This window comes from Branchiostoma floridae, unplaced genomic scaffold, assembly GCF_000003815.2.
Source record: "Branchiostoma floridae strain S238N-H82 unplaced genomic scaffold, Bfl_VNyyK Sc7u5tJ_264, whole genome shotgun sequence".
Taxonomy (NCBI): domain Eukaryota; kingdom Metazoa; phylum Chordata; class Leptocardii; order Amphioxiformes; family Branchiostomatidae; genus Branchiostoma; species Branchiostoma floridae.
Genome location: NW_023365794.1, coordinates 30,786 through 58,010, shown reverse-complemented (window position 1 = coordinate 58,010; position 27,225 = coordinate 30,786). Strand labels below are relative to the sequence as shown.

The following is a 27,225-nucleotide window of genomic DNA, read 5'->3' as shown; positions in this document are numbered from 1 at the left end:
AGTCACCCATCGTGTCTTGTGGTAACTAAAAATGGCGCCGTCCAGTTGAAAAAAAAAATGGTTTCGGTCGTCGTTTGATAGTTTTTACCCAGAATCTCTCCTGGTAAAGCTTCAAATTTCGAGTTGTTGACGGAATTTAAGACTTACTGTAACCAGGAGTTAATAGCACCATGTCAGACTTCCCAGAAAGGGACGTGAAGGTAAGAAATACGAGTTCAAAATTTATTCATGTCTGACGTCTGAAACTTTCTCTTTTATATACATATCCTAACACACGCATTTAGATCTCGTAAACGTTCCTCGTCTAGATTTATATGTAAATAATGCTTTATTATAAGTACTGGTAGCTTTTAAACCATCGTAATATCCCGTTAAGTTCTTGATACATATCCATCAGTATTTTTAGATGCTGTAACGTTAGACCTGACAGATTTTTACCATTTACTGTAAATATAAAATTTGTGACTTTGTCCCTTGCAGGAATTTTCCTTTCGCCAGATGAGTAAACTGCGAGTGAGTGACCAGCCCTTCCCTGATGACACCAGTAGTGTGGGCCGGTACAATCTGATAGCTGTCTCCAACATATATGGGATAACCTATGTCGGGTGCCCAACAGGTAGTTTAAATCAAATGTTGGTTGTAATCATAGCACAGTGACAATGCTAATGTTTCTTCCAACACAAATTACAGACACTTGATGGCCCCATGCAGAAACGTGACGTCAGCAATTGGTCAAACGTGCCAGGAAGATCAGAACAGGAAGGGCACTCTTAAAACTTCCATTAATATACGTTTGACCATTTGCTGATGACACCTTTCCATAAGATCACATGTTGATAAGATCAGTCATGTCTTTATCTCTCGCAAGTTTATGTTCAGAAGTGATTGGTCATTATTGATCCTGGAGAAGGTAACACCGTAGTGAAATTTGAAAATTTGATCTAATATTATATTGAATATATATATATATAGAATATTGTTTATGACTGTCCATTGTCACTATGTGTATACCATGTACTTGCAATTAGCCCCCGGGCACGAACTTGCAAATAAACTTCTTATCTAATATTATGTACACCTTAGTGTTGGACACTGTTGAAGAAAGTTTAGCATTGTGCTGAAACTAAATGTTGTGATGTGATATATGGAATGGGATAAGATTCCAAAGGATTTGTTATAACTAATATACAACGCCCCCCTCCCCCCGCCGCGGATCGTTTGGACTCACCTAGGGTTATTGGACTAAGTCGGGTAAACGGGTAAAATTCGCTGACAAATCGCTGATGCCAATAGCCGACTTCTACTGTAATATGTATTTTGTCAGTAGACTTTAAATTTACTACTACAATGCAAAGGATGTGAGTTTGAACTATATTTAGAATTTGGTAGAAGATCCCTCTTCTGACAGCCTGCAGAGCTGCATGGAACATCATTATTAGAATTGTCTTGCTTCCTTGATTTGACAGTCTACATATACAACATATACATTCTCTTCTGATAAAACTTTGATAAGCATTGCAAAGTACAACCATGTAGTACAAGCATTTGATTGCTGTAGTAAATTGAGATGTCAAATGCGAATAAGGTTTTTATGCTCCCAATGCATAAAAACCACACAGTGTCACTAGGACAAGGGATCTTACTTTTTTTTACTGTATACAAAAACAAAACAAAAAAACTGTACTAGTACGTGTAGACAATAGAAAGTACTATTCTGTGTCCCCAGATCTTAAGGTTATCCAGACAGCCGAAATGGGAAAGATTCACCACAGCAACACATCAGGAGACATCAACACCATCGGTAAGCACTACAAGATATTACATAAAAATTACTGTCTTGCCTTGCTAACATCCTCCACATGTGCAGCATTCTAGATACTGATTGATGAAAGCACTGTAGATTCATTTACTTTTGTGATGATTTATTTTGTGGTAGCAAGGAGGATGAGGTTTTCATTGTGTTATTTTTAGATTTGCAGTAGAAACAGTTCTGGCGTGCTGTAGCCATTATACAAAATGTATTTGAAATGCATATTTGAGGCATCATGAATTTGCAGTGGAGAGGTCGAAAAAAACAGTAGATGCAATTATACTTATAGTACATAAATAGTACTCAGTCCGACACAGTATTGTTTCCTGTAAGTGTAACTTGAATATGTCTTTTCCAGTTGACAGCCTGCCTATGAAGCGGATCTCAATCCCCTGTATCCACCACCTGGGTCTGAGCTGTGATGAACTGACACTGTCTGTCTGTTACACCAGAGAAGATGGCCTGGCACTGGTCATGTTCGACACCAGGGCTTTCCTTAGCAATGTGTGTACTACATTCCCTATTCACACAATATACAGATATTTATCCTGATCCTGACTGTCAATGACAATTAACTGTTTAAGTTTAACCAATGATAGTATGGCAATTTTCTGTTTGACCGATGAGAAAGTGGCTGCAAGTCTGTCAAGTATTTGCCTTTGTATGCTTAAATCTTACTTTTTTATGACGTACTTGTAGGTGGGTGAGTCAATAGCTTCCTTTGGCTAAGATATGCTTTTCCCATCATGTATAAGCCTGTTCATAAATCCAACTGTACATTGAAGCCCCTAACTTGTAAGCACAATGCTAAGACCTGTCCAGATATTCGACTGTCAGTCTGTTTGTTTGCATAACAATGCCCAGGCTTATTTTAGTGACAGAGGCCTTTGTCTTTGACTTGCACATGCACAGTTGGATTTGTGGACCATTGTATGCTATCTTTTCCTTGTGATGTTGTATCTGTTATGATTGGTAATCCACAGGATCCTAAGCCTCCCTTCTGTAAGACAAAGCTGTCCACGAACAAGGGTGTGACTGTAGCGGATGTGAAGTGGAATCCTGCCCACCCTAACATGCTGGCGTGCCTGCGGTCAGATGGAACACTGGTCATATTGGAGGTCACCGACAATAACAGCATGAAAATGATGGCAAATTTTGACAACACCAAAGGCATCACTGCAAGTGAGTACAATATTGAAGAATGTATGTAACTTTGTAAAAAATATATCAAACTAGGCACATTAGGATTATTTTCTCAAATTTTGTTTCCAATAACCCTGCAAAATTATTAGTAAATGATACAATATAAAGCAACGCAAACAGATGTGTAAAGTTCTATGTCTTCTTGTCATGTGTTTCAGTTTGCTGGAGTCCCAAGGGAAAACAGCTAGTAGCAGGCAGACAGGATGGATCATTTGCACAGTTCACAGCTGTAGGTCTACATTTGTACACATAACTTCAATAGTCATTGATTAAAAGCAGATAATAGTGTACTGTAAACCACTAACTTGTTTTCATCTTGTGGCTTAATTTATTTTTAGTGCTTTAAGTTAAACTTTAAACTCACGGTACAATTCTCTAGTACTTGTACAGCTTTATTACAGGTACAAGGATTTGTGGTATTGCGAATTTCGGATGGGGAGGTCTCAGTCATTTCCATGTTGCAAAAGACTAATTAAGGGTAATTGACTATTCTGTACAGTATAGATTGTTAGATACATGTACATACATTAAAAAAAACTTTGTCTATGTGTGAAAGAAAGGATTCGTTGAAGCACTAACACATGCTATTGGTATGAAGGCTCAAATAGTTTACCATTTTTGTTCATCACAGGTATTGCAAGAGAAGAAATCTGTGCCAAAGCCAGACATTTTTGGAGACAGCAAAGCACAAGGTAATTCTGTTGTTGTAACATTTTGATACAAAGTTTTGTCTGATCTTTAACTCCCTTTCCTTCTTATCCAGTTTTGTAAACCTTTGATTTGTTACACCAGGTGTGATGGTCACTAGGTACAATGTATATGAACTTAAAGTAACTGATTGCAACTGATATCTTTATAGTGTTATAACCTTACCAAAATCTCCTTTTGCAGTGAATGATATCCTGTGGCTGTCAACCTATGTGTTTGTGGTGCTGTATGATGTCATCACAGACGATGCTTCCCAACCCAGCCTGGTTGTGGTGTCCCTGCCGGTAAGCTGCAATAAATTTTCTTCCCCTCTCAATGGGATATAACTAGATGCAGAAAATCACATGTAAATCTACAAGCACACGCTCCATTCTTGTGTATATACAAAATATATTGATGCATTTCTTATATTCTTCTCAAACCCAACACCTTTTCTTTCTTTGCAGAAAAAAGACGAGCAGCGTCCAACCAACTTCACAAACTTTGAGGAGATCTGTTTTGGTGGTGGGGAGGACAGAGACCTGAAGTACTTTCTGCACCACGTGGATGAATGGTAGTGGTTTCCTTGCTAACATGGGTAACCCGTGACCTTTCAACTTTGGGAGCTACCAAGTGAGGCTATATGGGGGTGGTCAGGCTCAGATACACCTGAAGTCATTCTCTGATTCAGTCTGACTGACTAACGAGAGGATGCAGGGGACAATGGTAGTGGTTTCCTTGCTAACTAGTCATGAAGTATCCTTTTATCAGTGTATAGAAAAGATCAAAATCTTGCTTATGAATTCAAATACATTGTGTATTAATGAAAAAATTTATATAGAAATACTATGTACATCAAAAGTTTGTTGATGTCTTTTTGCAGGGGACTTGTGGTATGTGCTTCCAGTAGGTCCATGGAAGCAGCAGTGATTGGCAAGAATCTTGAAGACAAGGTGAGATAAAGTGTCTGAACATTTAAAACCATCCAAGAGCTTTGACAAATTGTTTTTTCCTGTTACATTTTCCTTATGATGAAAGTCTATCAAACATAGCTTATAGCGAACTTTTGTACAATTAAGTTTTTACAATGATGTAAAGTTGTGAAGTTGCTGGTTCTTGCCTGTAGAATGTGTGGGAACTGTGGAACCTGGATGATGCTGCCAGGGCAGAGCTTCCCCTGTCCACCAATCACGATGAGACCTACCCCATGGGCATGGCTGTGGACCTCACATCAACCAATCATATCCCTATTGGTAAGTCTGTGTACAGTTTGCAGGGAACCATACAGGGAGGAAGAAAGAGAGGTACATTTTGTAGCCAATGGGAGGAAAAGATTGGATAATATGAGGGAATGGACAGACCTTCTGTGGTGCCCCAACGGTCAAATAGTTATAAAGAGATAGATGATGATGAGAATACAGTTTATCTCAGGATTCGGTGAATGAACCCTGAAAGATAATGGTTACTAGGCCTCATTCATTGGGTTAGATATTCCTAAGGAGCAATGCAAGATTGACGTGTGAAATTTTACTGAAATCAGTATTTTTAATTGTCTTTTCATAGTACTTAACTAATATGTTTTCATCTTTAAAACTATCCAACCTTAAGCATTTCTCATGCAACCCACAGATGCAAACTGTATATGGCTAGGTGAAATGCTGTGAACGGATTGTTCTGAGAAACTTTCCATTTTACCACAGGTGAGAATCAGAGCCTCCCGCCGATGCCCATCTTCATGCTTCTATCCACCGACGGCCTGCTGTGTCCATTCTACATGGTTAACACAGCTCCGCCCCAGCCACTGACCATCATCAAGCCTCCCACTACCCTGTCTGCACAGGGTGAAAGGCAAGGTCCAGGTAATCCTAACATTTTACCTGAACTATTGTAGTTACATACACAGTAGTTTTGAAATGTTTTAGTTTTGTGTGAATTAGTACATGTTGCTGTTAAAGTTATAAACCTATTTTGTTAGAGTTGTAAGTACTTTTGTAGTATTGACATATATAGTATCTCAGATTTTTATTTTTGTTACTGTATTATATATTTATAGCATACTGTAAATGCAGAAATGTTGGCGGTGGTTTTATGTTTGCGGCTTTTGCGGTGACCACTACACCACAAACTTAAAGCCACAAACCATTTTTCTATTATAGTATGAGACTGCAGTCTAGGGCGCTACCGTGAACTTAAAACAACCACGAAAACTCCATTTTGTCGTAACCAGGAAATTAAATCCCCTCGAATTTAAATACATTTACAGTACTTCTGTTAGTGATCATGCACACCCTGTCAACATAAAAAAAGGAATTGTCAGTAATTATAAAAGATAATGTAGCTAAGTGTTACCTATACATGTTCATGATGGATTCTATTCTATATACAGCTCAAGCTGCATCCCCTGCAGCTGCAGCAAAGCCTGTAGCACCTGTAGCTGTCCAGCAGCCGCAGCCAGCTACAGCAGGGAAGGAGAACACTGCCCCCCTCCCCAAACCAGCGGCAGTCCCTGCCTCCACAACCTTCAGCTTCACCCAACCACAAGCACCACCAGCTGCAGCTCCAACCAGTTCCCTGTTCACTGCTCCAACATCCACCCCAAAAATGGGGCTACAAACCACTCCTTCTACTACTTCTGGAGGTTTGTCTCTCTTTGGCAGTGCCGCCAGCTCTGCCGCCCCAAAATTTGGTTTGCCCGGCGCCTCCACTACTACTTCAACTGGAGGTTTAACTATAGGAGGAAATTCCAGTGCTGGGTTTAAGTTTGCTTTACCTGGCGGACAACAGGCTGGCTCTAGTTCTGCCTTTTCCTTCTCACTACCAGGTTTGTTGTGTGCTGTGTTTTCTAACCAAGCATTTGTAGATTAAATAGTGTTACTGTGAATGTTACGTGCATGCTAAATTGTGAAAGAAACAAGATACAAGTTTGATATTGTCTTATAGTCGTATCATGAACTAACAGTTACACCATGTATGCATGAATTGGGTTTTACTAAAGCATTATTCATTGTTTACTCTCACGACTGTATAGTTCCCTTAATAAGGCCATGTTGATTTGATTATATGGATGCCTCTGTGAACAACCAATTTGGTGCGGCCGTGTGAATAAAAAAGAATAAGTTTTCCCCCCAAAAAAGTTGCTTTTATTATGAAATCTAAGTGGCCAGGAAGGTTGAACAAATGCACAAACAAATAGAATATGGTATAGTGGAAATGCCAAACAATCGATTCTTCATTTTTATTTTCCTTTTTTCTTGCTGCTGCAATTCTATGACATTAATATATATTTTCCTGTATATCTTTTTTAAACCTATGGCTATAGCATATATTTGCATATTTTACAGCTACGTTTTATGATTACAGTATGTTTGAAAACTTCTTTTTTTGTGTGCAAACAACAGAAAATGCGTGCGCGGATGTCATCCATCTAATCAAAATTTAATCAACGTGTCCCAAGTCTTGAACAATTTTTTCCTGCAAAACAAAGACCTTTATGTTGCGGTACTTCTGTCCCTAGGTTCCTCCCAGCCAGGTACCACAGGTGGTACCAGCAGCCAGGGGTTCTCCTTCGCAGCACCTGGTACTACCCAGCCCACGGCGGCACCCACAGGGCCTGGTGCTAGCGCCTTCTCCATGGCTGCACCAGCAGGTGTGAGTGTGAAACCTGCTGCTGTCACCTCCACTACTGCTGTACCTGCTCCTGGTACCACTGGTGCTACAGGACTGTTCTCCATGCCTGCATCTACTACAGGTACTGCAGAGCTGTTCTACAAGTATTTAAGGTCACATATGTAAGGTTACATTTTGATAGGAGAATAAATGCTTTGAGTACTCTAAAAATTTCTACTGTAATGCTTTCTTGAAAAGTAAAAAAAAATCTGACAATTTGTTATTGATCATTGTGCCGTCCAATCATGATGAATACCTTGTAATTGTACGATTTCTAGAGCTTGGTCATTTTGATTTGTAAAGCTCTAACGCTGCGTAATTTTGCAGAATGCCTTGCAAAGTTTTGCAGAACACACTGCGAAAGATTGCGTTAAGTCCAGTGAAATTTTGCAGAAAGTTTTGCCAAATTTGATGCATATTTCATGGCCTGTACTGTACATACCTCAGTCAATGACTTATAAGTGATTCTATGATCATTATATTTTACTTCCGTGTCTGTGAATGAAACTCTATATTCCCCAGTGTCTAGCATTGCCCCAGCAGCACCCAAGACAACAGGTTTTGGTTTTGGTGCCCCCAGTGCTGGTCAGGCCTTCAGCTTCAGACCAGGCACTACTACTGCACAGCCTGGCATGCCACAATCTGTATCAAAACCAGCCGTACAACCACAACAGTCTGGTTCTGTACAGCCAGGCTCTAAGCCTCCATCTATGGTACAGGCATCCACCCTACAGCCAGGCAATGGTGGGTGGCAACCATTTATTATAGCCATCATTGAGATCAAATGTTTTGGAAGCTTGGTTGATAGCTATGCTGTATAAGAAATCTCTCTGAGGGGACGTAAACCCAGAGGTGTTTGAGGACAACCACACATACATGTACAGTGAAACCTGTCTATAGGGGTCACTCAAGGGACTGACCAAATTTGGCCCCTATGGGCAGGTGGCCCCTATAGGCAGTAAAGCCAAAAAGGTACATTTCACCACAACCAATAAGTGACAAGGCATTCAGCTTCTGTTGAGATACTGAGTATTTATTGACAATATTATTAAGGTTATACATTTAAACTAAATATGAGTTTAAAACAAACAGTTTAATGAAATACATTTGTATTACTACTACTGCTACAGCACTGTAGCTGCTCCCTTATTTCTGTATAGTCAAAATGTATGTCAATCATGACATTAGAAGACAGTGTACTATAATTTAGACATTAACACTAATCTGAGTCCGACCGACACCTGCTCCGAAATCAGCCGCTAGTTGACGGGGGGAATTGCCGTTCTCGGAACGCCGAATGACCAACGTCAATGCGTGTCCCTCGGGAGTCGAAGCCTTCGACATCGTATTTCTGAGTCAAAACTGACAGACATTTGCTTGGTTCTCTTGTCTGAACACGAAGTCAGCGCCGCCATTTTCCTTTGTTCCTCGATCTGACTTTCTTGTCTTGGGTCACAGCGCGCGTCTCCGGCAACTTTGCCAATCGAATAGACAAATCGTGTAAATTCCGCTAGTTGCCGGCAAAAATTAGACGTTCAATCACTGCTGATAACAAGTTCATAATCATTTCTAAACATCAAAACGCCACAAAAACTTTCACTTGTTCAGGAAGGCTTGGCTTGACTTGTCTGCATGCGCCATTATGCCAAGGTGGTCACGTCGAAATAAAGCTGTCTCTATGTAGGCTTATTTCTTTGACAAAAATCCAACTTCGTCTAGTTCTTACATAAATAACGTTGATTTCATTGATTCTTATCGTTTTTATACCATAATCACCGTATTTTGTGCTATAAATCAGAATTGTTGTTCCCACATTTTACCTTGGCAAAAATGGAGTCGTCCACTGACCCCTATTGACCTTGTTTATTTTCTGAGGCGGCGCCATCTTGGAAAATTTACGCAAATACAATTCCGATATTTTTGGCCCGCGGAATACGAAAATTAGACCATCGCACATGGATTTCAAGAGCCTATAACATCAGATACATGAACGGACGGTCTACTTGTAAAATCTGTCCATATATTCTTTCAGTCTGCACAGAAATGACGATGTAGAGAAGGGTAGAGTGCAAAGAGTCTGAGACGAGAAAAACTCCAACAACACTTTGGTGGAAAAACTTCGCATAAAATCACATAATTTTGTAAAATGTTTCTTTATTCAATGTTTCCTTCGTAAATCGTCCAAGTTGAGCCTACATTTTGCTGATGTAGTGCAGAAATTGAAAAAAAAAGTGAACCCCGCGTGGGTTTAGCGCGGCATAACGCGGCCGGCCAGTCGCGCCGGTGACCGCTATCGGCAGTGTTGGCATAGCGGCCGGACTGAAAATCGGCTGGCCGCGACCGCATTCGACAGGTGACCGCTATAGACTATTTCTTAATGCTTACGTCAATGGGAAAAATCCAAGGGACCGACAAAAAGTGACCGCAATGGCCAGGTGGCCCCTATACTCAGGTGACCCCTAAGGCAGGTTTCACTGTACATGTAAGATCCTACCACACTACATGTAAGATCCTACACCAAAAGAGTAGGGGTCCTTGCAGTCCGGTCATACAAAGCTTGTTACCTACTGTAGAAAACGTGTTACACCTTAGGGTAACTTACCAATAATGCAAAACAAACAGAAAATAACAAAAACTCACATGTTCCAGGTCCGACCCAGGTGGTCAAACCTAGTGCCCAGCAGGCCAAGCCGGTTGCTGTCACCCAGCCAGCCCCATCCCAGCCACAACCACCACCATACAGACCACCTGTGACCCAACCAGCTGCAGCTGTCCCTGCCAGGCCTGCACAGCCACCTGCAGAGGAACCAGGTGCTGTTGTGGAGGAAGACACGTTTTCTGCAAGCATCTTGGATGAGGTATGAAAGAAACTGATCCTTTAAAAACACTTTTTTAAAGCTGTTCAACAATTTTTCTAGATCTCACACATCTTTCTTGAATAGTTTGTGTCGGTCAAATGTTGACTAAAAGAATTAATAAAAACATTGACATGCCTCTTGTAAACAGTAGTACATGTATTTCACTTGATACAGTCAGTGCAAATATGCAAAATTTATTCTTTAAGATAAATGGTACCCTGGTCTCCAGAGAACAGCGCTCGCGGCTACGGTTTCGCGGGCCCCTAGCAATATAGCCCCGTAAATCGAATTAGCCGGCCTGGGGAGATTCGCCGCCGCGCAGTGCGTGAAGGCATAATTCCCTTAGCCGGCTAAGTTGTACTCTGATATCCAGGGTAGATAAATGGTAAAATAGTACCAGTATGTTACAGTAAATATGTTCATCATTCTTTGACAGATTTCTCACTTTGAGAGTGAAGTGGCCAACCTTCGAGAGGCAGCAGCAAAGACCGACTGGAAAGTTGGGCATCCTGACGAGCTGAGGAAACTGAAGGAGGAGACCCAGCAGATAGGAAGGTTCTGTGATGAGATCAAGGACACAACCCAGGTGTGAGACCACTAGGGAGGGTAGCATATGAGTGGAATAACTTTTACCTGAGATTTTAGTATTGAGACAGGCCTCCATAAGGAATAAAGGTCTCTAACACTTTGCTTTGTGATAGGAAAATGATTAGAGTGAAGGCAATGGTGAAAAACACAAAGGATAATGTTATGTACTAATTTTTTTGTGTCATTTCTGTAGTCTATCCACAACGACATCCATGACCTGCGTACGCAGACACTGGAAACCTTTGCGATGCTCGAGGAGGGGAAGTCTCGCAACGACAGAAACAAGGAACCATACTACCACCAGCTGCTGCGCTCACAGGTCTCATTCTCTGTCTCCAGTAAAAGATTTGTACATGTACCTACTGCCCAGAAAAATGGAGGAAGAAGAATCTTAAGAAATTGCTATTTTGAAAAAAAGATTCTTTAGAGAGTTTTATGAACTGTGCTGTGGGAAAACATTTTGAGTTCAGCCAGCACTCAACTGCCAGGGTAAAAAACAACTTGATCTTCTGTACTGGATATATTTACATATAAGTATCAAGTTAACTATATTTCATGCTTGTTGGTATTGTATACATATGCAACAGCTTTTTTACTATTAAGTGCAGCAAATATATTCCAATATAAAGGGCTCACATGTGTACTAAACATTTGTGCCACTATCCCCCGCTTTTTTCCAGGCCCTGGACCCAGCCAGTGCTAACAAGATGAAGGAGGTTCGACAGATGTACCACTATGTGGACACCACCATCAGGGATGTTAACAACATGCTAGATGATGAGTGGGACAAGTTCAAACAGCAGAAGTCACAGAAGTCTGGGTAAGTTTAATGTGGTGATTTAAAGTTTGGAGGTAGAGTTTTTGTCATATTTTATTTCTTTAAACACAACCTAAGCAATATTAGATCATTGAAAGTGGAAATAACCTGGATCAGGCAATAATCTGTATAATATTGACATCTATTGTACTATTTTAGCACATTTACATCATTATTTCATAAAACTGAGCCGTTAAAAATGGCGCAGAAACAAGTCGCAATTCCTGATCAAGGACTAATTTTTTGGGTTCCAATAATAAGGAATATCCTCGTTCGACTTGTATCTAGGCCATTTTTATTTATGACTGCTCAAGGTATGAAATAATGATGTAAATGTGGAAATATAGTGTGTTAGATGTCAATATTACTGTATACATATTGCCTCATCCAGAATATTTCCATTTTTAACGCTGCAATATTGCCTTTGAGAATATGGCAGTTCTTAAGTTCTTTTTGTCGTCCCCAATCACAGTAAGCTGAAGAGCCCTGCGCTGGACGTGGTGTACCGTGCCGTCTCCAATCATGACAAAATCCTGCATGACCAGTCCCAGCACATCAGGAAGCTGTCTGAGCAGCTGAAGAAGATGCGTCTGTACAACACCACATCCAGCTGGACCAACAGGCCTGTAGCACGCAGCACCACCAAAACGTAGGGTTTCTAGTCTTGAATTTATGTGTACAATATAAATTGTATCTTGTCCAGGGGCAGCAATGATAGTACAACGTGATCACCCATTAAGGAAAGAGGACTTCAAAGGAAATTCTCCTGAAAATTTGAATTTAGAATAACCTTTACTTCTCACTATGGTTAGACACTGCATTATTATGCTAGCTAGTGGCTTCAATAGCTCTTTATTTCTCAAGTCCAAATTTATGCATTTTCCATTTGGTTTGATAGATCCTGTTTTTTCATGTTTGTTTTTGCTTCAGGGACACAGAGCTGTCTGCCTTAGCCGATACCCTGTTACATCCAAGGCAGGACACCACACCTGAGAGACAGAAGAAGTCTTCTTCTGGTAAGGGACAAAAATCATCTTGGCTAGATTTAAAAGGTGTATCCTATACGGAATACAGCCAAATATGATACTGTCTCATTCAATCGTTTTTCTACAACACAGAGTTCTATACAGAAAGCTCAAAACCATTCAATCCAGACTAACATCTTTTATCATTGCTTTTTTTGTCATGTATTGAAATGACTATTTTTTGTTGATGTTGTGTTTACAGCCTCCCCCATGTCATCCAAGAAGCAGTCCCAGCTACGGGAGCTCCTGGGGAAGAGACAGGTCACACCTGTGCGCTCCACCACACCAGGTATGGCTCATCTTTATTGTTATTCAAATCAAGTTTGTCAATCAACCCAACAATGTTTTTTGTAGCATTTTTTGTTGGTTTGTTAATTAGTTGGTTGGTTGCTTGATTTACTTGAAATGTTACATTATGTCTAATGTCATCATCATGATATATACCTATAAATCTTGAAACTCTTGGTATTTTTATTTTTATGGTTTTCTCGGTGACCTTTCTACACAAACTTATAGCATGTTTTATATGCTGCAAATCTAAAACACTGCGAAAAGCCTCCCCTCCCTTCCACTGCAAAATAAAACCACTGTAAAAGTGAACAAATTTACAGTATTCTTGATTTGACATGAATGTAATGACAAATTCTTGACTGTTGAAACATTCAATTTCTTTCCAGCATCAGTGTCCCAGTCCAGGCTGATCTCTCCCCAGCGCATGTATCGTGCCTCCCCCAGGCCTGCATCCTCCACCCCCAGGGGTAGGGAAGGAGATGGTCTACCGACCCCACCACCCCCAAAGATTGAGTCTCCTCCATTGGAAACACCAGCAGGTACTGTTTCTGCTTATCAATGAGTTGTTCCACAGTAAGATGCCATGTACTAGAAACATTATGTTATGGCAGTAAAAGAGTAAAGCAACAATATTATTCTCTACAGGATCAACTGCACAGTCGAGGGTAAAGACAGTTCTACAGTTCTCACCACCTGCAGAGGAACAGCCGCTGCCATTGGACAGGTCCCAGCCAGTTCCCATGACAACCAAGCCACCTGAACCAGCTGCCACTAAGCCAGTTCCCAGCCCATCATCAGGGTTTGCACCGGTGCCATTTTCCCAGGGGGCAACAGTACTGAAGGGGCCATCTGCGCTTACGCCAAAGGAAGCTGCAGCTGCTGCTGCCATGAGTCGTGTGGGCGCAGCCAATCAGCAGTCAGCTGCATTTGGATCATCCAATCAGAAACCAGCAGCATTTGGATTAGCCAATCAGCAGCCAACAGGATTTGGATCAATCAGTCAAGCACCTGCAACTTCAAGTGTTGGTGTAGCCATCTCTCAACCAGCATCATTTGGATCATCCAATCAGAAACCAGCATTATTTGGATCAACCAATCAGCAGACAGCAGGATTTGGATCAGCCATTCAGCAAGCAGCAGTGTCCAGCACATCCAATCAGCAGCCACTAAGATTTGGAGCAACCAGTCAGCAGTCAGTATTACCTGACTTAACCAATCAGTACCCAGCAGGGCTTGGGCTGGCCAATCAGCTGGAGGCTGAAGATGATTTGAATGATGATGGGGGTTCTACTGAGGATGTGGCTCCTCCAGTCGTGAACATCAAAGATGTGGCCAATCTGAAACCAGTTTCAACCGGTGTGACAACAGCCATGGTGTCAGACAGGCAAGCTTACATTTACAATTTATTTTTTGATACTTAACTTTTCTCATGCATTAAAATGAACGATAGTGATTATCTGATTCTGAAGTGATATGTAATTTTTGTGTCCCTATTTCACAGTGTTAACCGAAATGCCTTGGAAGCTGCTCAGAAGATTCTGCAGTCAGCAACAGCTACATCCAAACCAGTATGTTTCCAACAAGGGTCCTATAGAAGTTGTCACTTTTTGTTCGTTCTTTATACCATTTTTAAACTCATTCAGCAAATACTTATACAAGCTTATGTATACAAGCTATAAGATATTAGGCAGAAATACTGCAGAAAGGTAACATTTGCAGACAAATATTCAAAGTTAACCTTCACCTGGTGCAATATAATAAACTACTGCTCAATTTGTTCTTACTCAAACACATTCATATAGTATATGGTGATCATCCCCTCCAGCTCAGTCCAGTGAGTTGCTACATTATGTAATTGAACACCACAGAGTGTTTGTTACTTTACCAGTGACCATGGTGACAGCTGTCTGGTCCAGGTCATTGACCTTATTTTTTGGAGGGAAAGAAGAAGGTGTCCTCCACATATTTCTCACAGTGTGCACTCTAAAAGACCACTGACTCTGCTGCATGAATGCATGTTTATAGCAGTGAGAATTTTCCTTTTACTAGTTTTAGCCAGCCCAACTGATCTCAAGCGTCAAAGAAGTGACATTTTGTTTGTAACTGAAGAAAGAAGCAGGTAATTTTGCTAGGCGTGTGCAAGGTCAGAGGTTCACAGTCCTGGGTTTCAATTGGTGCAGTTTTACGGTAGCAGTGGGAAGTGCCTCTTGCATGAAGTGATTACTTGCAGTTTGTAATTGCCATCATAAAAAGGGATTGTGTTCTTAGAGGTTGTTGTCAATTCTTTTGATTTAGGGTAACTGTACTCAGCATAGAATGAATGACCTTGGCACATTTCCTGTCGTTTCATTAGGAACGTGCCCATGTATTACATTTATTTTGACTTCATTCACAGGTAATAAAATAAATGAAATAGAAAGACCAGGAGATGATGAAGAAACAGCAAAAAAATATGTTTCTACATGTGTATTCTGTGAAGGTAAACATAATCATTATCATAATCTATGCAAACAAAAGCTGTTAATCTGTTAACCATGTACTGACTTGTCATTTGTATTTTGAAGGCAACTACCACTGCAGCCATGTCAGTGCCACTGTCTACATCAGGCTTCAGTTTTGCCACACCAGGCCAGCAGCCTGCATTCGGCCAGCCTGCAAACTTTGGGAACCTGTCAACAGCGCCCTCTACCACAGCTCCACAGACCAGCAGCACATCCATGGGGTCCTTTGTGATTGGCCAAGGCCTGTCTGGTTCCTTCTCATTCAAGCCAGCGGTCACAGCCACCCTCTCCTCAGCAACACAGGTAAGGGCTGGTTGAGTTACAGTGACTGTGTACAGATAAGGGAGTTGTAGAATGTGTAAATAAATAGACACTTTTTACACAACCACAGCTATATTTTTACCGACGTTTCAGTGACCATTGTAAAAAAGAGTCTCTCTATTAAGTGACGTACCAAGCAGATGAAAGTATTCATGGAAGTTATAGAATGTACATGTATAATTTATTGTACTAATAAAAGTCTTATAGGTTAGTCACAACCCATTGAAGATGAATCGGGACCAATAAAATGTGGACAGGTGGTCACTATTGACAGGATTCTTAAGGCTTGTGTCAATGTGAAAATATTTAAAGGACTGCCCAAAAAGTGGTTACATTGGCCAGATGGACCTTATGTAGAGGTGTTCACTTGTATAGTTCTGAGTTTGTTTGTTTATTTTCATACACCTGGGTAGCCTATTCAGTGCTAGTACACTGGTTTTCAATAGGGCCCAGTATTCACATATACATACAAGGAAATAAAAACAACTTACAGAGAGAGAAGTAGACATATACGTCGGAACATATAAATACAACTGAAACATGAAAGACATAGATAAATCAAAATCAAAATCATAATCCGATCCATGGTCAACAGTTTGGGAGGTCAGAGGTCACTACTCAGTACTGAAACTATGTTAGGTCTTTCAAAGCTGACTTAAATGAATTTAGGCTTTGAACTTGCTTAATGTAGGCTGGAAGTGAATTAAAGTGTTTAGCACCTCTGTATGAAAATGTACGCTGTCCTGTTGTGGTCTTGAAAAAGGGTTTATATAGGAGTGATGTCTGTCTGGTTTGGTAATTGTGTAAGTTGTGGTTGTGAGAGAAGATGGATGATAGGTATGTTGGTGCTAGCCCATTGATACACTTGTAAACCATAAGAGTATTTTGGGGTGGCATGCACCTAGTGGCTGTAGGAGGTATTGGTATATGTTTAAAATTTAGTAGAATTGTAAGATGTATTCTGTATTCTTTCTCTTTTTTTGTTGTTGTAGTTTATACATGTAGTTGACCATACAAAAGTTACTGTACTTTTGTCGTGTCAATAAAGCTTGCTGTTGTTGTATTTCATTAAGAAGACAATTCTATGGGACCATTACAAAAGCTGTCAATATTTTTTGTTCATCCTTCTGTTGTCTCATGACTGCAGGCAACACAGGCTCAACCAAAGCCAGTTGAGACAAAGCCAACATCAAGCTTCAGTTTCTCTGCCCCCACTGGTCTGTCAGGCCTGAGTTTTGGACAGGGCACTTCATCTTTTGGGTTTGGAGCCTTGAGTGCTGCCAGCACAACTTCTACAGCAGCAGGAGCAACAACAGATGGATCCCTACTTGCCAAGACACTGGCAGAGAAACCTCAGGATGGTAGGAGAAATGTGTTATCATTACTTTATTATGTTTTACCTTTTGGTCAATGGGGAACCACCATGTTGATATTTGATGTCATAAGTTGGCCATGATACTTAGAATGTACCAAACACTGTTTGGTAGTAGAATTTTGCCATCGTCGTGGTATGCTCTGGAACTCGACAGGCACAAAGCCAGACGCGACTAGCGCCTTATTAGGGGGTGATACATATAGAATACAACACAGTGTATTCTGTATCACCCAAGGTACCAGCCCGACCGTGGGAAGGATCGCCCAAAGGCTGGAGGGTGATCCGACCCTCGGGAGGGCTGGGACCAAGGGTGATGCGCAATACACCATGTTGTATTTTATTTATGTCATACCCACCGGAGAAAACACATATTTCGATGCGAAATGCACCAGAAGTTTAGAAAATGCTGTGTCCTCGAACAAAAGATCGTAACAACAGCAATTCCTAAATCCGGTATTCGAATTTTCAACCGTGCCGTATTCAGCCCGTTCGAAATAGTTTGATTTACTCGAAGCAAGCTGGTGTGATACAACTTTCGAACCTGTGTGATACAGAAAGTTATCACACGGTCCAGAACACCCATATCGAACGTTTTCGCGTCACAGGTATGACATAATGGGTATAGCCCCCCTTCGGAAAACACACCAGCTTGCGCGGTGGTAGCAGCTGATTATATTACACGGAACGACATGTCACACCTAAGTGTTCTTTAAAACTGTCAACTGAAGATGCCCCTACTCTGCTTGGTGATAACAAATTCCACTCTCATGTATCAAAAGCTTTGTACCTTTACACTTCCACAGTGAAGCCTCCTGGGAGTGAACAACCATCAGCATCTGGGGTAGAGGACATCACCCCACCACCCACTCCTGAGGAAACTCCTACCTCCTCTACCCAAGTCGCTGATGTACCAGCTGCACCAAAGCCCTCCTTTGACTTTTCTAAGAATCAGACTGAAGCTGATACTATCCAACCTGGAGGCTTCTTCCTAAGTAAGTAAACATTCTTCTGAAGTAAATAGATAAACTGCAAAACATGTTAATGACCATGTCAAGGGATGTGTGATAAATTATTGTTCAGCTTAGCACTATAACAAAAGACTGTGTTTACTTATTACTTGCCTTTTCTATGCTAGCTGAATTTCAAGTAGATGATGATGTGACTTACATGTACATGGACCCAATAGTTCCAATATTTCCATCATAGATACATGTAATTCAAAATGTTGTTCTTTTCGGCTATTACTGGTATGCTCAGCTTTATAATCTTACCCAACAGGCCCCAAATCTGACACACCACCCCCTGAGCCTCCAGCACTTTCCATTACAAGCTCACAGACTGCCCCTACCCCCACCCCTGCCACGGTGGTAGAGTCCAAACCGACAGCTACAGCAACCACCACGTCCTTATTTGGGCAGAGTACCACATCCTCTGGGTTTGGGTTTGGCCTGAACACCCCCAGTGGTTTCTCTGCCCTGAAACCTGGGACTTCTTCTGGGTTCTCCTTTGCAAGTCCAGCTTCTTCAACAGGTGTGGATGTGTTTCTCAGACCCTGTTTTGCAACTGTTGCGCAACCAAATTTGATTTGTATAATCCTTGATTTTCTAAATGAAATACAAGGCATATACAATGCATAAATAGTATCATCAAAAATACAACAAAACGTTAATTCCTTTTTATCTATAAAGTCAGTCAAGCGATTTTGTCAAATCTTTTGTTGCTCAGCAGTCTCAGTCTATAGTATAATGGAAAACAGTATTTTCAGATTGACAACTGAAAGGAAAATGATCAATGATGTTGAATCTAAGACTTGTATCTGTATGGTTCTCTTTACTATAACGTACCAGTATAGTTCCCATAAACAGGCTTACGGTAAAGGGTCATAGGTTTATTGTTCACATACCTTCATATGCCTTTTGCCTGGTATATATGTTGCTTGATAAGCACAAATGTATGAATGATTGTGTATTATTTGATAAAGCACAAATTCATACAAATATACTCAACATTCCCCACAGCTGCTAGTGGTTTTAGTTTCACCCTACCAAAGACAACAGCTGCTGACAAAGGTGCTACAACCTCTTCTCAGACACTGCATATCGCAAACATTAAGACATTGATAACTTCCATACATAACATAGAAAGGTACTTATTTACATTTGTATAAGATAGAATTTTAAAATTTAAATACTAATGCATGCATTTTAGTTGTAGTTAGATCCACAGAAGTCTACGGATGATTCAAGGCTTTCTGCAACTTATTATGTCTATATTATGGATTTGTCTGTATCTGACCTGTTTTTGCCCCCCTCCCCCTCCTATATTCTGGTCTCCAACAGGTGCCAGTTCTACAGCTGCCAGTGGTTTTTCTTTCACCCTACCCAAGACAACAGCTGCTGATACAACAGGTGCCCAAATCCTGAATCACACACTGTATTTTATTGTGTGTTTTCTGCCAATGCATGTGACGTTTACAATTGCACTCAAGGGCCAGTTAAGTTTAAAAATTCTGCATGGTACAGTAGTTTTGTATACCAGCTGGTCGGTTGTTAGGCAATTCATATAATAATCAAATTCTAATTCACAGAATATTTGGATGGTGGAAGATTCTATGCAGTCAGACCTTAAGATTTTAAGCTAAATGAGTTGTCCCCTCCATTTCCTATTCTCTGATAACAGGAGGCCCAAGTGCTGGAACTGCCAGTGGATTTGTTTTTGCCCAACCAAAGTCCACAGCCTCTGATAAAACAACTCTTACAGGTGCTGGTGCTGTGAATTGGACATTGTATGCACTGTATTTGAGTTAACTATTGACAGATACATGCACTGTAACTGTAGGAAATTGAATTACACAATGTAATCCACTATGTGTACATTAGGAGATTTAGGGGAGTAGAATTGAAATTGGAAACATTAACTTTGACATCGTGCACTATTTACTCGCCTTTACTGATACACTGTGACTCATAACATAGTTCACATTTGTTGTGATAGATGGTTTGATTAACTTGTATTCTATGATATTCCCTTCTTTCAGCTGTTACTAGTGCCAGTACAACTGTTGCCAGTGGCTACACCACTGCCTCTCCAACAAGAACAACAACAGCGGGTACCATTACAACAACTGCAGCTGGCTCAACAGACAGCGCAACAACAACAGCTGCACCTGTCCAGCCCAGCACTACAGCACCTGTGGATCTCACTACACCTGGTAAGGTTTTTTTCTTGAACTATGAACTGTAAACTTTAGCTGCTTTGTAACATGGTCAAAGCTCAGGATAACAGATTAACAATGACAATGACAATGGCAATGATCTTTAGTCAGTTGCATGTTCTTGCCCATATGGGCTAAATGCAATTACTGTAATAACGCGAAACGTTTTTGTAAGGAATCGTCACAGTGGGAGAGACAAAACTAAAGCTATGCTACACTACTAGTACTTCTATCTTGTGTACAAAATGGTCAAAAATATAATGCTGTGCTATTGTTTCTTTCCTCTTCAATGTTTCATTTTTATGTACTTTCACCACAGCTAGCGCCCAGCCTGTAGCAGCTACAACCACTACTCCTGCTGCTACAACATCAGAACAACCCGCTACAACAGCCACCACTACCACAGTTTCCCTCTTTGGCCCGACCACCACCAACGCAACTACTGCAGGTTTTGGGTCTGCGGCACAAACCACTGCAGCTAGTGGAGGGTTCCTGTTTGGTCAACAGACCACAGGAGGCTCAACACCAGCATTTGGGCAGCCCACTACAACTGGTGAGTAGTGGTTCTTGTACATGTATGTCAAACAGCACCTTTTCCTAATTGTTGTGTGGCAATGCTCCATATACCTGAGGGAACGGTTAGCGCTCAGTTACATCACTGTTCAATGGGGTAATAGCCTGGGTACCATCCAGGAAGTAGTTCACTCCTATGTTCGCTTCTGCAACCCGTCTTGATAACTGCACATTCAAAACTTTTGGTAGTGATGTCAGTCAATGAGCGAATTAAGGAATGGATCTAGAGGGCTTGTTTGATTACAGCAGGCCTCCCATAAGCGGATGGATTGAACCCATTCCTTTATTCGCTGATTTGTAGGGACCAATCAGTGCCCTTGTCCAAAATTTGGACGATTCCAGATGTTAGAGATGTCAAGGTTCCCAGACGGAATAGCAGAGAGGCATTTATTGTATTACATGTACATGTATAATAAAAGTCGGAGCGAACTACTATACAGATGGTACCCAGCCTAGTGAGGTAAGGGGAGTGGATCAAAAGTTCCCATCTACACCTGTATTGTATTCTCATTTTAATCTCTTCTACAGCCACAGGCACCTCAGGCTTTGGAGCAGCGTCCACTACAGCTGGGTCATCCCTGTTTGCCTCAACGTCTGGCTCCAGCGGCAGTCTGTTTGGTCAGCCTGCAGCCACCACCACTACAACCAGCACATCGTCCTTCTTTGGACAACCTGCGACAGCTGGTAGTAGTGGGTTTGGGCAGTCCAGTAGCTCAGGGTTTGGGTTTGGGCAAACACCAACATCAGGGGGTCTGTTTGGAACAGCAACGTCATCAACAGGTAAACATTCTTACACGTACCCTTTTGTGTGCCTGCATGTTTAGGATATTCTTTACAGTGTAATTTTTTAAACTATGCAACATTGTGCATTTTATTTGAAATGCATGTCGCTGTTGTAAAATTTTACTTTCTTATAGGTGAATGGGTATTAAGGTACACTACTTGAAACACACTATTAACAAGCTATATTGTGCAAGTCTCCTACAATTGCTTTTGGTGATTGTTATTACCTTAAAGATTTAGTTTCTTTTAATCTTAATCACGCTTTCTACAAATTTTCACCATGAATGTTGTCTTTCCAGCCAATACAGGTGGACTGTTTGGACAGACATCCACCACGCCCACAGGAGGCCTCTTCGGCCAATCAGCATTCGGAAGCAGCACCACCACATCCTCCAGTGGAGGAGGCTTGTTTGGCTCCTCTTCCACTACTTCCACCAGTACAGGGTTGTTTGGAGGGGGGAGCACAGCAAGCACAGGGGGGTTCTTCAGTGGGCTGGGAGCCAAGCCTAGTGCAGAGGCTGCTAGTAAAAACCCGTTTGGTGGCTCTACTTCATTTGGCACACCTTCTACATCAGGTACTGAATAATAGTTTTGTTGTTAATGAAAATAGTATTGTTTTACAGATGTGAAAATGTACTTCCTTATTAACAATAGTGTTCACACATACTGTATAGTGCATGTTCTGGAAGTTCTAGAAAAGTAATTTATTAATTAACTAATACCAAGTTGAAAATTGGTGTACCTCTTTTAACTTTCAGTTGTAGTCTTCTTGTGCATTTGTATGGTTTGTGATCTGTTTGAGGGATAAAATGTTTTGTGTCTTGTTGCTCCAAAAGCAGCATCCAGCCTGTTTGGTGCCTCACCTGGAACCAAAGCAGTTGGGAGTACTGGGTTTGGGACGGCCAGCAGTGGAGGTAGGAAACAAAGTTATGTAGAAATTAACATGATGAGTTCGTTAGAATCAAATGATATTTATATTCACATGTACATTAACTGTTGCATTTATTTACTCTGCTCCTTTTAATGTGATTCCTTGTGTGTCTCTTGGCTGTTTCAAATTTTGCTATATGGTTACAACTTTAGTTTGTAATGTAAAATTGTAATGTACCCAGGGTTTGGGTCCCCCACATCAGGAGGCTTCAGTGCAGGAGGGAGTGTTGCACAGCAGGGATTTGGAGCGTTTTCCCAGCCTAGTCAACCACAAGGTACAGTGTAGCTCTTCTTATTAAAGAACTGTCTCAAATGTAAATGTCTTGGATAGTTGTTTTGAGGCTAGACCCATCCCTCTCCTTGAACCACCATTCTATGTTCCTAAGACAGATTCCCATTTTATTCTGGATGGAATGAGGAACGTTTTGTTAAGTGCACAGCATCTGGAATGCCAGGAATAGAAACCACGACCTCTTGATCAGCTTTAACCTAAGCTCCAGGCTATCAGCATCACTCTTATTTTTATTTTCCTATTCTCTCTGTTATGTGTGCAATTAGGTACGGTGAATCTCCATGATTTGCCAGGTCTATAATGTTCATATTACATGTATAAGGCTTCCTGAAATTTTATCTTACTTGTCTGTGGCATTAATGGAAAGACAAGCAGTTTACATACCACAGTACTAGTTATATTGCCATTGCCCAACTTATGACTTATTAAACACCATGTATTGACCACACACACTGTATCACTTAGCTCCAGCTGCTTCCTCTGGATTTGGAAGCCCGCCAAGTTTTGGTTCTACTCCAGCGTTTGGTGGAAGCCCAGGTTTTGGCAGCACAGCAGCATTCTCCAACCCCCTTGGCACATCTTCACAGGTGTTTGGGTCCACCCCAACCGGTGGTGGGGCATTTTCACAGTAAGTTATGTGTTTCCATGACAGTTGAAATTTATAATTTTACTGTACAATTATGGTAAGGAGTGAAAGTGTTGTTGCAAAGTGCATGTTGATGTCAAATTTGAAAGAGCTTTGTATTTGACTATTTCAAAAATGTCACATAGTGAAACTTTTCTTGTCAACTGGTTGAATGGCTTTATGTGAGTAGATACAGTGCCATTTGGACTTAAAGAAAACATACAAGGTTGTACCAGGTAGTCTAAGGCTGGGACACAACAAAGACCGTTTTTCCTTGTGTTGACACTATATATCTCGGAAAAAAATGGTTCCAATAAACATCTATGTTTAAGTCTTGTAGCAAAGAAAACTGACAAAATTTGTGTTGTTGCAAGTCACAGGAATCATTACAATTGACAGTTTGTCATGTTGCTATTTTTACCCAAGATTTGGCAAGGCAAGGCAAGATGGCATAGTTGTTTTTGATAGAATGAAACCTTTGATACTGTTGTCTCCACTTGGAGGTCTTCTTCTGCTGCCCCTAGCTTTGCAGCTAATGATGCTCCAACCTTCGGAGGCATCGCGGCCCAGAGCAGCGGCGCCCCGACGTTCGGAGGTCTAGCCCAGGGGTCTCCTGGGTTTGGGGGAGGAGGAGGAGGGTTTGGGAGTCCTGCTGGTGGATTCGGTAGTAAGTAGACTGTTTACGTTCTGAAGTGTTTGATCATCAGTATTGATCCTGAAGGTGACAGTGGTTGTTGAAAATTTGATCCGTGCCTACTTTTGTGTTTGAAAAAGGTTTAGCTTTGTAGTAAACTGATACTTGTCAATACTTCAATTTTCCCTACGGATGTTGGTTATTAGAAAGATTTCAGTACAAAGAAGTGCAGGCAGCTGCTGCATGAAGTAAAATGTCTACATTCTTTGTACAAAATTAGTACATTTGGGGGGCAGCGAAAGCAGTACTTAGTAACCTCAGATTATGTCCTTGGTGCAAGAAGACCAAGAAGTTTTATTAATTTACAATTTATGAAGAAAATATTGAAATAAACCAGCTTTGTATTTAGTAGTTCCATACGTTGCGTCTTTTGACCAGTGTTAGTAGGGTAGACAACAATAAGGTGTAGCCATCGTATGTTGAAGACACATAGTGACTGTGGTACATGACTAACCTACCTGTGTGCCCACTGCACATAGCTGCTGCAGTGTTCCAGCAGCAGCCGCAGCAGCAGCAGCCGCAGCCAGGTGTGTGTTAGTCAGTCACACACACGCAAACACATACACACACACACACACACACACACACACACACACACACACACACACACATAGGTACTACATATAGCTCTACTGTTGGTTGCTTTTACCAGAAGGGGAAGGTTATGTTTTTTGGTAGCATTTGTGTGTACATTTGTATGTATGTATGTTTGTATGTATGTTTGTGGATGGACAGCATAACTCTAGAAGGCCTGCATGCGTGGATTTTAGTAATGTTTGGTATTTGGGTAGGTCTTGGTGAGAAACACACAAAAAACATCAGTATGTTATTATTAATGTTATCATTTGGCAAAGATATCTGGTCGTGGAACTCTAATTTTGAAAGATTTTTTTGTAAAGTTAAAAGTAAGAAAAAACTATATACACATTAATATCTTCATTCAGAATATAACCTGCAAGTTTGCCTGTATACCACCTGAGTCATTGTGATATATAAAGAAATTGCTTGCACTAATCATTGATATTTCCATAGGTTTTGGCAGCAGCTCTGGCGGTTTTGGACAGAGTGCACCCAGCTCACAGTAAGTATACATCATTCTCACATAGACCTTTTACCTAAAATGGTCTTAAGTGTGAAATCTGGTTATCCTTTCCAGCAGTTAGAACTAGTAGTTTTCTAGGTAAAAAAATAGGTAAAAAAAAAAGAAAAAGAAAAAATAAAACTATTGTACAATAACTCCAGATGTGTCTGTTCTATCATTTGAAAAATATTGAATAATAATGTTTTTAACACTGCTTTCTTTGTTCATCAGGTCTTCAGCCTTTTCATCCTGGAGGTGATTTTCAATAGGAACAAGGAACTGATGCAGAGAATCATGATGAAGAACAATACAGTTTATATACAAGTGTTTGTGCTAAATAAAGCCTACTGTTGGAACCAGTGTGCTGTCTAGAATTAATGGCCTGTAATTCACATGATAGTTGCAAAGAAGTTAGGGCTAGGTTTAAAAGGCTTTGTTATAGAATGGCTCTCTTTCAACAACTGATGTCATCAAGATGACCTATGGTCTTCAATAACAGGCATAGTCACATTATTTTGTCCACATCATCTTTGTGCACTACTATCAATACTGGATATGGGACACTTGGCAGTTTATCATCATCATCATCTTATGAATTTTATGAGTATGATAATAAGTTTATGAATATGGTAATAATTGCAAGTATCGGCTGTATTCTCATTTACTGGTACTCACAGGGATGAGACGAATACACATACATGTAGATGCATTTATTCTGTAGGACTTGCACATATATTGTAGAGAACAGTTTCTAGAGGGTATCAAAAAAGTTTGGAATGTTTAAGTGTGTTGTCAACCAAACACAACGAGTGCACATTGTTTTAGCTAGCCAGCATCTGATTGAGTCTCTGCATTATGCCAAAATCTTTTATGGAAGGACAGGTAATAACAACTTTATGATTTGTAGCATTATTTCATAGACATTTGTATCTTTATCAACAGTGATATGCTTGGGATATTTAAGGTCCTGGCAGAAATATTACAATTGTCAAGAATAAAGCTATTGTACTCTTTCAAAACGTATTTGCCTCTTTTCTGTCTGGAAAAGTTTGATGTATTTTTACATAAGCTTTAAGACATTGCTTTTCATTACTTTTTATGTAAAACTTGCTGAGAATAATGTCCATTTGTGTGAGTATGAGTGTATTTGATGATACTTGCATATGTGGATACAGTAACTAGTTAACTATCAGTCGTTCAGATTGAGGAATAAGCCAACCGTTATGGCAGACTTCACCCCTCAGAGGCAAAATCCCTCTGATATAACACATAGAAACTACACACAAAAAGAAGCCTAAAACTATACTGTAAATGCAGAAACTTTTGGCGGTGGCCGTTTCACCTCACCTCGAACTCAAAATCACCGTGAACTTTTGCTTTTCGCTCGCGCCGCCTTCGGCACCCCACCTCACAACATGTGCGTACTACACATAGTAACAGTATCATATATGATAATTTTTTAGGTACTTGATACAGTGAAGCAAATATACAAAAGTAGCGGTCTCAGCACTCAGCACTGGAACACCAGTCAAGACAAATGGATACTTACAAGACACAATTATTTTCAGTTCGCATTCATTTCTCCATACGACCTGCTTAACACCGTGACGGAAAAATAGTACTGCACTATACGTATCCAGATGGTAGATGTGGTGATGTCAGTGACAGTTGATCACGCCAGCACTGTCAAAGTCAAAAGTGGACTGTTCTGTCCGTTTGTAGAAACACTGTAATGATAATTATTTGCATTTGAGGAACTAACTTAGTTACCGTGACGAATTAGCATAATAAGTGAGTTTCTGCATAACGCAGGTGTACCACAGGTGTGGGATCACGCGCACAGGGCGTGATTCACAGTGCTACAGGAGTAGTCTGTTCGACGCAGTGCATG

The 27,225-nt window shown here is 40.8% G+C and overlaps 1 protein-coding gene across 8 annotated transcripts; it reads left to right on the top strand.

The window, feature by feature from the left end:
• LOC118408632 (nuclear pore complex protein Nup214-like) lies at nt 1–26,353 on the top strand. Of its 8 annotated transcripts, none has more exons than XM_035809470.1 (43): nt 1–200; nt 481–616; nt 1,727–1,801; nt 2,169–2,314; nt 2,794–2,992; nt 3,172–3,242; nt 3,645–3,705; nt 3,905–4,005; nt 4,168–4,274; nt 4,584–4,653; nt 4,827–4,953; nt 5,401–5,559; nt 6,087–6,338; nt 7,215–7,448; nt 7,889–8,110; nt 10,016–10,224; nt 10,661–10,810; nt 11,006–11,131; nt 11,493–11,632; nt 12,102–12,278; nt 12,560–12,645; nt 12,857–12,943; nt 13,332–13,484; nt 13,591–14,329; nt 14,447–14,513; nt 15,510–15,749; nt 16,915–17,128; nt 17,946–18,134; nt 18,421–18,672; nt 19,161–19,211; nt 19,482–19,550; nt 19,822–19,902; nt 20,180–20,353; nt 20,676–20,909; nt 21,458–21,709; nt 22,012–22,287; nt 22,549–22,626; nt 22,825–22,917; nt 23,400–23,562; nt 24,063–24,226; nt 24,733–24,780; nt 25,286–25,334; nt 25,566–26,353. In XM_035809470.1, exons 1-43 carry the CDS (start codon nt 171–173, stop codon nt 25,591–25,593), a joined length of 6,579 nt encoding a protein of 2,192 aa, XP_035665363.1. In that variant the 5' UTR covers nt 1–170; the 3' UTR covers nt 25,594–26,353. The 8 variants fall into 8 exon arrangements, with proteins under 8 accessions (XP_035665363.1, XP_035665358.1, XP_035665359.1 ...); XM_035809465.1 differs by having other exon boundaries at nt 6,087–6,521; nt 22,552–22,626; XM_035809466.1 differs by having other exon boundaries at nt 6,087–6,521; nt 24,084–24,226.
• The last annotated feature ends 872 nt before the right edge of the window (nt 26,354–27,225 follow it).